At 45.7% G+C, this 11491-nt stretch overlaps 1 protein-coding gene across 3 annotated transcripts; it reads left to right on the top strand.

Moving 5' to 3' along the window:
* Positions 1 to 1673: 1673 nt before the first annotated feature.
* TAPBPL (TAP binding protein like) lies at positions 1674 to 7901 on the top strand. 3 transcript variants are annotated; one of them, XM_052701712.1, is made up of 7 exons: positions 1675 to 1851; positions 2316 to 2552; positions 4572 to 4853; positions 5168 to 5509; positions 5641 to 5964; positions 6624 to 6716; positions 7016 to 7901. In XM_052701712.1, exons 1-7 carry the CDS (start codon positions 1713 to 1715, stop codon positions 7054 to 7056), a joined length of 1458 nt encoding a protein of 485 aa, XP_052557672.1. In that variant the 5' UTR covers positions 1675 to 1712; the 3' UTR covers positions 7057 to 7901. The 3 variants fall into 3 exon arrangements, with proteins under 3 accessions (XP_052557673.1, XP_052557672.1, XP_052557674.1); XM_052701713.1 differs by lacking the exons at positions 6624 to 6716; positions 7016 to 7901 and adding an exon at positions 6137 to 6617 and having other exon boundaries at positions 1674 to 1851; XM_052701714.1 differs by lacking the exon at positions 2316 to 2552.
* The last annotated feature ends 3590 nt before the right edge of the window (positions 7902 to 11491 follow it).

An 11491-nucleotide genomic window follows, 5' to 3' on the forward strand; every position in this document is an offset into this window, starting at 1 on the left:
TACTGATGAAAAGCAAGCCGAGAGACCACTGTTAAACCACAGAGTCACCACTTTTGATGTTTCTAAGCACTCATCTTTTGCTGTCAACAACAGATTTTCTGGATAAATGCTTCCCTGGAGATGTGGATTTGAATTCCCTATTAGTGTTATATATTTACATGGGGTGTATGGCATTTCTTCAGGGGTTAAAGGGTAAGTCACCTACTGACACATCAGTCCAGACTGGGGTAAGAAGTTACTTGTCAGGCCTCCAATTCTTAAAACTGAGTAAACACAGATAAGGTAAAGTTTATTGGAACAGTGTTTGTTATTTTGCAGAACTGTGTAACTTCTTGTTGCTTTCTTAAAAATAAAACTTGTTACAGTTAAAAAATGCATCAAAATCCACATCCTACCTTGTTTTCATAATTCCATCACATTAACTTTATTTCCAAATTTAGAAAGGATAAAAGATCATTTTAGATCAGACATGGTAGTTCCTGTATTCTCATATTTACTATTCTCTTTCTATTTGCTCCTTTATTCATTCAGTATAATTTTCTTGGTTTAAGATTATAGTTATGTATCAGCAACAGGTAGTTTTATTCTTGACCCCATCTTCTTTGCATAGTCACCTTCTCCTTTTTGATTCAGGTATTTATTTACACAAAAAATTTTATTTTCTAAAAATTCATTTTCCACATTAATATCACATTATGTCTGCAAACATTTGAAGGTGTGTTTTGTTTGGCAATCAATTTCCTTACCTGTCACATGTATTCAGTAGCCTCATGGCTGTTGATCGAGGTAGCTGCAGAGGGATTTTTGCTCTTGCTCTGGGGTACAATTGCCATAACAACTGACCATCTCTCAGAAGAATCCTGGGCTTCTTTCACATTCAGTTTCTTCACCATTACAGTCTATATTAAAGACTTTTATCATTTCCTTGATTTTTTGTTTGTTTGTTTCCATTTTGAACAAAATTTTCAAGTACTCAGCAGGCCTGTTTTGTTTTTTTTTTTAGCTTTCTGCTTAATTGATATGTAAGCAAATCATGATCACATGCTCCAAATGTATTTTTCATCAACAACCTTTTCTATGACTTTGTTTCTATTCACACAGACACAGTGACTGTTTTGTGAAGGAATTTGTTACCTGTCATATCAAGATTTATAGGCTTAAGCCCCATCATGATTATCAGAGACTTCCCCCAGTGCCTAACATTTTCTCTCAGCAAAGGACATGAAAAAAGGCAGTCCTGAAAATGCCACCAAAGCTCACCCATTCTCTCACTAATGCTGTGCACAGGCTGTTTTTTCCATGTTTTTTTCTTTCAGACAGCTGGGGTGGACTTGTCAGCTGGCAAGTAAGGCAGCTCCTCGCACTCCATGGAGGATCCACAGGGAAAAAGGAATAACTCTAGTTTCACATCCCAGCCTCTCACAGAGCTGGAATCTTATGAAAAGCAGGCTTGTAGAGAAGTGACAGCCTTCACTGGGTGCTCAATGAGTTGGCTGCATGCAGATGGACAGTGTTAAGGCTGGCATGGCACTGACACTTAGGAAGAGGCCCAGCAAAACCTGTAGCTCTGGAAGCTCTACTCCATCCCGCTTTCCTACTGCCAAAGCCCTCCTGCTAAGTTCCTTGTGCTTGGTAAAGAAAGAGTTAACAGGCTTAGAGGTGCTGGGATTGTTTCCCTTCTGCTTCTCCAAAGTGAAAGTGAAATTAAAAGCATGGTGCTTCTGGCAGCCTGGGGCAGGGCCTGGTTCCAGCTAGGCTTTCAGAGCATTTTGGCCTGCAGAAGACCCCTCCTTAGGGGCAGTATGATCCTGGGGCTAATCCTGTGCTACTGCATGCTGGCTGTGCTGGCAGGTGAGCCGGGGCTTGGCTGGGGCTGCGCTTATGCTGCTGCTGCTGCAGTGCCTGGGGAAGGGAAAGCTGCCAGGAGACCTGATAGCAGCCTTCTGCTATCTGAAGGTGGGCTGTAAGAAAGTAAGAAACAGACTCTTTAGCAGTTTTGTTGTCATAGGACAAGGGAAAATTGTTTAAAACTAAAAGAGGGCAGTTTTATATCGGGGATAAGGAAGACAGTGAGGGTGGTGAGGCACTGGAACAGGTTTCCCAGAGACACGATGGAAGTCCCATCCTTGGAGACCCTCAAAGTCAGGCTGGATGGGGCTCTGAGCAACCTGATGTAGCTGCAGGTGCTCCTATTCATTGCTGGGGAGTTGGGTTAGGTTACGTTTAAATGTCCTTCCCTTGGAAATTCAAACAATTCTACAATTTTATGATTAAAGCAGCTCGTGCACTAAAACAGCTCTTTTCTGTCTTTTAAGGGACAGTGGAAGGCCCCACACCAGTGCCTGAGATCCGCAGGGTGGATGTTGTACTTGGCTGCTCCTACGTGGGGGAAGGAGGATTGCCAAGAGCCTTTGGTGGCTCCCAGCATCCAGCTACCCTGGTGCTGAGGGGACTCAGCGTCACAGATGATGGCACCCTGGGAGATGTAACTGACTATGAGACCCCACAGGAAGACCACGGCTCCTCTGCTCCCATCATCTTTGAAGCCTCAGGTGAGTGAGGCATCAGAGCTGCTTCCAGAATTTTTACCACCTCATGCCCCAGGCTTTTCCAAAAGAACTTTTAAATGGAGTTTAGACAATTACAAGGACTGCTGAACAAGTAATCCTCAAGTCTCCTGTTTTGTTATGCTGGCCCACGGACGGATGTTGATGGTATAGCAGTAGAAACTGGGCCTTCCCACCAGTATTCCATTACATTTTGTTGCTGTGTGACAGATGGCAGCAGAGCGGCAGTATGACAAACATGGAAGCACGCACGAAGCAAAAGTTTGTTATTTAATTCCTACATGAGGAAAAAATGGCACCCACTGACATTCACTGACACCTGCTGAATGTTTATGGAGACCTAGCAGTGGATGTGAGCACAGTGAGGTAGCAACCTTCATAAATTTTTAATTTTTGAATTAATTTTTGAAGATCAGAACTAGCTGATATTTAAAGTCTCTCCCAATCCAAACTATTCTATTATTACATGAATGACCACTAAAGTTCTATGCATGACCTCCTACATTTAGCTTTCAGTTTAAATCCATCCCCCCTTGCCCTATCACTATCTACATGCATAAAAAGTTGATCACCCTCCTGTTTGTAAACTCCTTTCAAATACTGGAAGATTGCAATGAGGTCTTCCTGGAGCTTTCTCTTTTCCAAGCTAAACAATCCCAACTCCTTCGATCTTTAATTGTAGGAGAGGTGCTCCAGTCCTCTGATCATCTTCATGCCCCTCCTCTGGACCCACTCCACCAGGTCTGCATCCTTCTTGCACTGGGGGCCCCAGGCCTGGACACAGTACTCCAGATGGAGTCTCCATGAGGGCAGAGTGGAGGAGGGCAATCACCTCCTTCTCCCTTCTAGCTACCCCTCATTCAACGCTGCTCAGGATACCACTGGCCTTATGGGCTGCAAGAGCACACTGCTGGCTCATGTACAGTTTTTGGGATTTCAGGGTCTTGGTCAAAAACAAGCTGAACATGCATCAACAGGCAGCCAGGAAGCCCAGCTGTACCCTGAGATGCACCAGGCCCAGCATTGCCAGCTGAGCAAGGAAAGTGATTGTCCTGCTCTGCTCTGCACTGGTGTGGTCTCACCTCAAGCACTGGGTACAGACTGGGGCACCACAGGTCCAAACAGACATATTAGAGAGTGGCCAAAGAAAGGCTACAAAAGATGGTGGAGGGTCTGGAGGAGAAGACACCTGAAGAGCTTTGTTCTGTCCAGGGCAGAGAAGGCTGAGGGGTGGCCTCATGATAGCCTGCAGCTCCTCACAGGGAGTGGAGGGGCAGCTCTGAGCTCTGCTTTCTGGTGACAAGCTATAGAACCTGAGGGAATGGCATGAAGCTGCGAAAGGGTCAGGTTGGATAGCAGGAAAAGATTCTCCACCAAAGGGTGATGCTGCCCTGGCACAGGCTGCTGGAGTTCAAGGAGCATTTGGACATCTCTCTCAGACATAGGGTGTGAATTTGGGGTGGTTTTGTGTGGAGCCAGGAGTTGGACTCAGTGATCCTTAAGGGTCCCTTCCAACCTGGGATATTTTATGATTCTATGATTTTTTCACATACTGCAGACACTGAGTTAATTTCCTGTGATGTCAGTGGGAAGCACATGGATCACTTACGGGGGTCACATAGGGTGCTTATGCCTACATGCTTTGATTAAAAAGTGTTCAGACCCTAAAAGAATAAACATTGCAAGTCGTTACTGGTTACTTCACATATACAACTTATTACTGAGTCAGCTGGAGGGAATCTGTTTTGCTTACTTCCCTTTTCTAACAGCTTCCTTTGCCCACAGTAAACCCTGTGCTGGCTGAAATGAAGGCAGCAGACTAAGGGATGTAAAGCAACCACAGCAAACATGATCTCATATTCTTTACAGACCTCCATTTGATAAACTTAGCCTTACTTTTCTGTGTTCTGACTGACACTGTAGTGCATGGAGTTTTTCATCTCATCAGCTTGCTCTATCTTCCTTTCAGATCCAGACAATTAAATCTCTTCTCTCTCCTCACAGCACAGCTAGTGTCCATCCCGTATGCAGATGCCCTGCTGCATGTGGATTGCAGTGGGGAGGAGGTGAGCTGTGAGCTTTCCCCATATAGTTTTCAGCAAGAGAGCAATGGTCTCTGCCCTGCCTCCTGGTTCCTAGCCACCATTCGGCTCTCCAGCGGGATCAGCATTGCCCTGCTGCTCAGAGGATCCAGCTGCAGCAGCCAGAAAGATTGGGGACACGATGTGACACTGCACCCAAAGCTGAAGATTCCAATGAGCAAGGAGGGGACTCTGCTGACTACAGGTGACTAGGTGGCCTGGGATCCCAGCCCTGCTCAAGCAGGGACATCCACAGAAGGTTGCCCAGGTGCCTTCTGAACAAGTGCTTTGTCCTTCCAGACCACGGCACGTACTTGGTGTCCACTTGATTGTCAACCCTGATAACCCCACAGGGCTGGCTTCCTCCCAGCTATTTTGCCCATGTGGCCCCTGAAGCATCACACAAGGGGCCTGCTTGGGGTGAGGATGTCACTGCCCACACCTCCCACTTGAGGATGCCTTCTTTACCCACTTTGATTTAATTCACTGCTTGCCTTTAATCCTCCTTTCTGTTTCTAGTGGAATTTCAATCATCATCAAACAACACTTCCCTGCGCACACGTCTTGGCAGCTCCATCACCCTTGACTGCCACTTTGCCTTGGCTCCCAGCTTCCTACTGTCCTCCCTGGAGTGGAGGAGGCAGCACCGAGGCAGTGGTCGCAGCCTTTTCCGATACCATGTGGGGAATGCAGGCCCGACAGTGCAGCCAAAATTCCACGTAGATGTGGAGCAGCTGCTGAGGAATGGGGATGCATCACTTACCTTGCAGGAAGCAACTGTGGATGATGAGGGGATGTACATCTGCTTGGTGTCCACAGCACAGCACCAAGTCCAACACAATATCCAGTTGCTGGTGGCTGGTAAGGAAGGCACTGAAAGGTCACCCTGTTGCTTCCAATACTCACTGTCACAGGCCAGCTTGTAGCTGGATGCCATCTGTGTTCCCTGCTCAGTTTCTGACCCAGTCAATTCCCTGTTTATTTCCTTCCAGAGCCCCCAAGAGTTCGTGTGTTCCCAACAGAGGTGTCATTCAAGAGAGATGAGACCATTACTCTGACCTGCAACATTGCTGGCTATTACCCCCCGGACATCTCGGTGAGCTGGACACAGAAGAGTCCTGAGGACACGGTAGAAATCAGTCTCTCAAACACACGCTTCTCCAGTCACCGGCAAAGCCGAGATGGCACCTACAGCATCGCCTCCTACCTCAGCGTCACTTCAGCCACAGCACAGGCTCCAGCCACATACACCTGCCATGTTTCACATGTGGCTCTGGAGGCGCCCATCTCCATCAGCACCCATCTGAAGGCACCAGGTGAGTGTCAAGGTTAAGTGACATATTCTTCACCCATGGCCCACACCTCCTGCTACCTCATTACTTACCAAAAGGATTAAAATCTCTGGGATGCATCACTCATGCCTGCTTCTCCCTGCTTTCCTCCTGGTGTCCCCTTGTACCCATCCTCTCTTCTGTTTCACTCCCTTAGTCTGAAGATTTTAAGTCAGCAGTTATCTCATTTCCTACAAGGGATGAGAGATATTATGACTAAAAACAGAGCACTTGGACAGAGACAAGAGAACAGCCGTGCCCAAGGAGCTGGACACCCAGCTGGACTCGTTGTTCAACTGGAGGCTGAAGCTGCTGAAGAGCTGTTGTCCCAGCACTGCAAAGAGTGCTACTTCCCTTTAGAGTTGATGTGCTGTCAGTGTTCTTGCTCTCTTCTCCAGCAGGAGGTTGCTCTCCTTTCTCCTGACCCATCAGGGAAAAACAAGCAATGCTGTCATTTAACAAGTTACATCATATCTATCTATCCAGTATAATTTGGCCCTGTGTTAATGGCCCTAGTGCATGTGTTTCCTGTCACAGCTGATGAGAGCATGTGTATTGTCAGATGCCAGGGGGTTTGATGAGCTGGGACAATCACTGGTTGCTGAAGTGCATGTGACATCCCTGATACTCCTCTTCCCCTACAGAACACACAGAATTGGAAGGCCTGGTAGGAGGGGCCATTGCCACTGCCATTTTCGTTTCTGTCCTCTTCATTGTGCTCAGAAGGAAAAGAGCAGGTAAGAGGCTAAGCACTGAGCCACTTCCCTAATGTGGGAGATGGGACAAGCAACATCTTCCTGGCACTGGCAGCTCAATGCCATGGCTGTGGAGGTCTGGCTGACCTATGGCTGCTGCTCCCTTTCTTCCCCTGCTCTGCAGTGTGCAGGGCTATGATCCCATAGCTGGAGGCATGGCAGGGCTTAAGTGCTCTTCTCCATTTGCTTCTGGTGAATCTCTGCACAGGGGTGATGGTCTGTGCACTTTGGTCTTCATGAATCTTAGGTTTTTTTTTTTCCTTTATTTCTTTCCTTTTCAGCTGAACCAAAGCCAGAGCAACTTCTAACAGCTTCAGAGTAGGAGAACTCTCATGTCAGCCACCTGCCCTCCACTGTCTCTCTTCTTTTAGAATCACAGAATCATACAATACCCTGAGTTGGAAGGGACCCATAAGGATCACTGAGTGCAGCTCCTGGCTCCACACCAGGAACATCCAAAAAATCAAACCATATGACAGAGCACTGTCAAGACGCCTCTTGAATTCTGGGAGCTTGGGGCTGTGCCCAGTGCCCTGGGAGCCTGTTCCACATCCTTCTCAGGAGAGTCAGTCTTGTCCAAGTACTGACAGAGATAATGGTACAGAAGGGGAAGGGCTTACCCAGCTGGAGGATCTGAGCAACCATTCAAGAATGGAGTATGAGAAGAGAAACAGAAAAGTGCTTTCACTTCAGAACAACATGGACAGCCTCAGCTCTGCTGGGATGCTGCATATAGATGAGTGTTTATATTACTGTACATGGGTGAGTCTGTATAAATAGGTGTACATGTAACTGTAAATAGTTATGCAATGAATTAACATACATTGTATATAGATACATAGCTGTAGATGTATATAGCTGTATTTTCTTAATGTTTTAAGGTATGAAGGAATATACTTATGTACGTGTGTGTGCATGTGTTTTAACTGTAGAGCCAGGCAAATGTGTAGGCAAAATTGGTTAATCTTCAAACTGAGCAAGTTGCTTATATTGCAAGTCCAGCAGTCGGAACAAGATGATGAAAGTTCTCCCGTGGAAAGTTACAACAAAGTTTTTAATAAAAAACTGAGATTTAAGTTTACAAATTAGAGGTCTGTGGTTCTGCTGTTGTGAAAAATACGGACAAAATTAAATGTTTTTAAAAATAAATAGAATTGTGTATTCAGATTAGATGTGGATCTATTGCATTTTCAAAATAAGGAGTGTTTTTAACTGTAACTATTAAGCTTAAGTATTTTTAGATCAATTGGCTGAGATCATTTGCATCTCAGCATCGTAAAAAATTTGGCTGAGGAAGTGTCTGGTCCAATTGACATAGGTATATTAGAATATTCTGGAAATCCCAAGATACTGGAAAAGCATGTGGTGCCAGCATTCAGAGAGAAAGCAGGATGACACATGTGAGTGTTAGATGGCAACAACCATCTACCAGAGAGTGTAAATCTCATAGTATTTCTTTTTTTTTTTTTTAAAGTTGAGAGAAACAGACCCTACTTCATTCTTTGATGAAATAATATGTTTGGTTGATAAAAGTGCAGGTGCAGATTTAACAAACCACTGAATTTGTAAATCAGCATGACATTCTGAAGAGAAAAATAACAGTTGTATATGCATCACAGTTTGCATCGTATAGATTAGTTACTGCCTAACACATAAATTGCAAAGGTTAGATATCCAAAAAGCAGCATTAATCACTGCCCAAAGTGTGTGCCTCTGCAAGAAGGAATGGTAAGCCCAGTACTTTTCAGTGCTAGGAGCAGGAGATACCATTTAACATTATTGTCAGTGGGAGTTGCAAATGGCAAGTGGACTGAATCCTTCAGATCTACATGGGCCATGAAAAGTTCATCTGTTCATCTGAACATTACCAATCAATACAAGATGCTCAGTAGTGCTGGTGGCATTTCCTTGTGTACCAGACCATCACACTGTTCCCATGCCATTGAACCATAAAACTCTGTTAAACCATCTACAGTGCAGGTGCCCACACTTTTTAAAAACATGTATGGAAAGTCTGGAGGTGATCCAGGGCTAAATGACCGATTGGGAAGCTCAGAAATTCTCTTCTAGGGAGGTGTTTTTCAAACACTGCTCCGATCTTACTATGACTGTTTCCCTTAATTACACCACAAAGTGTCGGCACTGGTGGAACTTCAACCTGCACAGACAGGCACAGGGAGAACCAACAGCTGCAAGTTAAATTTAGGCATGTTCCAAGTAGGATAAGACAAAATATACTCAGTGGTAAAGAGGATTTTCTTTGCTGCCTGTCAGCAAAAACGGCAGACTATCTCACAAGATCTTCAAATAAAAACCAGATTACTGCCATTTAATCAAAACCAGTTAAAGACCTCAGTTAAAAGAGATATTGATCTCTTTTTATTTAACAAAATACCAACGTCTTTGTTGCGTATGAAATGAGAGCTGGTGATTTGCCTGTCTTTTCATAGAATCATAGCATCATAGAATGGCTCAGGTTGGAAAAGACCTTAAAGATGATCAAGTCCAACCACAATCTAACCATACTATCCTAACAACCCTCCACTAAATCGTGTCCCTAAGCACCACATCCAAATGGTTTTTAAACACATTCAGGGATGGTGACTCAACCATCTCCCTGGGGAGCCTATTCCAGTGCTTAACAACCCTTTCTGTAAAGTTTTTTCCAATATCCAACCTAAACCTCCCTTGGTGCAACATAAGGCCATTTCCCCTTGTCCCGTCACCGGTGAGAAGAGACCAACCTCACTCTTGCTGTAAGCCCCTTTCAGGTACTGAAAGAGAGCAATAATATCTCCCCTCAACCTCCTCTTCCCCAGACTAAACAGCCCCAGTTCCTTCAGTCACTCTTTGTAGGACATATTCTCTAAGCCCTTTACAAGTGGTGCTGTCCTTCTTTGGACCTGCTACAGTACCTCAATGTCCTTTCTGAGGTGCCCAAAACTGAACACGGTATTCAAGATGAGGCCTCACCAGTGCTGAGTACAGGACAGTATGACTTCCCTAGTCCTGCTCACCACACCGTTCCTGATACCAGCCAGGCTGCCATTGGCCTTCTTGGCCACCTGGGCACACTGCTGGCTCGTATTCAGCTGACTGTCCATCAGTACACCAAGATCCCTTTCTGTCTGGTAGCTTTCCAGCCACTCCTCTCCAAGCCTGTAGGGTTGCCTGGGGGTTGCCTGCTATTGTCGTGACCGAAATGCAGGATCCAACACTTGGGCCTATTGAAACTCATACAGTTTACCTTGGCCCATTGATCCAGTCCATGCAGGTCCCTCTGTAGTGCCTTTTCCCCCCTGGCAAATCAACACTCCCTCCCATCTTGGTGTCATCTGCAAACTTACTAAGGGTGCACTCAATCCCCTCTTGAAGATCATTAATAAAGATGTTAAATAGAAGCAGCCCAAATACCGAATCCTGGGGGACAGCACTTGTGACTGGCCGCCAACTGGATTTAACTCCAATGACCACAACTCTTTGGACACAGCCATCCAGCCAATGTTTCACCCAATCGAGCATATGCCCATTCACATCACGGGCAGCCAGCTTCTCCACAAGGATGTTGTGGGGGATGGTGTCAAAAGCTTTACTGAAGTCTAGGTAGATCACATCAACAGCCTTACCTCCATCCACTAAGCAGGTGATCTTGTCATAGAATGAAATCAGGTTTGTCAGACAGGATCTACCATTCACAAACCCATGCTGACTGGGCTGATCCCATGGTTGGCCTTTAATTGGTCCATAATATTTCCTGAGATTATCCATTCTTTGACCTTCCCCAGCATCAAGGTGAGACTGATAGCTACCAGGATAGACGGTAGATGGGTGTCACATTTGCCAGTCTCCAGTCAGCCAGGACATTCCCAGTTAGCCAGGACTGCCAAAGAATGATGGAGAGTAGTTTGGCAACCACATCTGCCAACTCCCTCAGCACTCCAGGGTGCAATTTATCTGGCCCCATGGACCTGTGAGTGTCCAGATTTTGGAGCAGGTCCAAAACCATCTCATTGTGGATCATGCAGGATCTATTCTGTGTGCCCAGTGAGTAACAAGTCTTACTATTAAAGACTGAGGCAAAGAAAGCATTGAGTACCTCAGCCTTATCCTGATCCTTGGTCACTGTGTTGTCCTTGGCATCCAATAAGGGATGGAGATTCCCCCTAGCTCTCCTCTTGCTGTTGATGTACTTACGGACATATTTATTTTTGTCCTTTACCTTAGTGGCCAAGTTCAGTTCTAGCTGGGCTTTGGTCTTTCTAATTTTATCCCTGCACAGCTTCACTATATACTTGTAATCATCATGAGATCATAAGTAGCTTGCCCACTCTTCCAGAGACCATAAACATTCCTTTTGCTCTTGAGTTCCAGACAAATGTCTCTGTTCAGCCAGCCTGGCCTCCTTGCCCATCAGCTTGTCTTCCATGACTTGGGGATGGTCAGCTACTTCACCTTCAAAATTACATCTTTAAAGTATTCCCATCCCTCCTGGGCTCCCATGCCCTCCAAAACTCCCTCCCAAGGAACCCTCTCAAACATGGTCTTAAAGAGGTTAAAGTCTGTCCTCCAGAAGTCCAAGGCGGCAGTTCTGCTGACTCCCCTCCATGGTTCAACAAGGACTGAGAAATCTAGCACCTCGTGATCACTGTGCCCCAGATGGCCTCCAACCTTTACATTCCCCACAGGACCTTCTTTGTTAACAAACAGGAGGTCCAGGATTTTGCTTCCCCTTGTTGGCTCCTTCACCAGCTGAGTCA

This window comes from Tympanuchus pallidicinctus, unplaced genomic scaffold (genome assembly GCF_026119805.1).
Source record: "Tympanuchus pallidicinctus isolate F22 unplaced genomic scaffold, pur_lepc_1.0 scaffold40, whole genome shotgun sequence".
NCBI classification, from domain to species: Eukaryota; Metazoa; Chordata; class Aves; order Galliformes; family Phasianidae; genus Tympanuchus; species Tympanuchus pallidicinctus.

Coding starts and splice junctions, on each gene's coding strand:
- TAPBPL (XM_052701712.1), top strand. CDS start 1,713: ATGGTGCTTCTGGCAGCCTGGGGCAGGGCCTGGTTCCAGCTAGGCTTT. Junction 1,852..2,315: donor CATGCTGGCTGTGCTGGCAG/GTGAGCCGGGGC, acceptor CTGTCTTTTAAG/GGACAGTGGAAGGCCCCACA. Junction 5,965..6,623: donor CACCCATCTGAAGGCACCAG/GTGAGTGTCAAG, acceptor CTTCCCCTACAG/AACACACAGAATTGGAAGGC.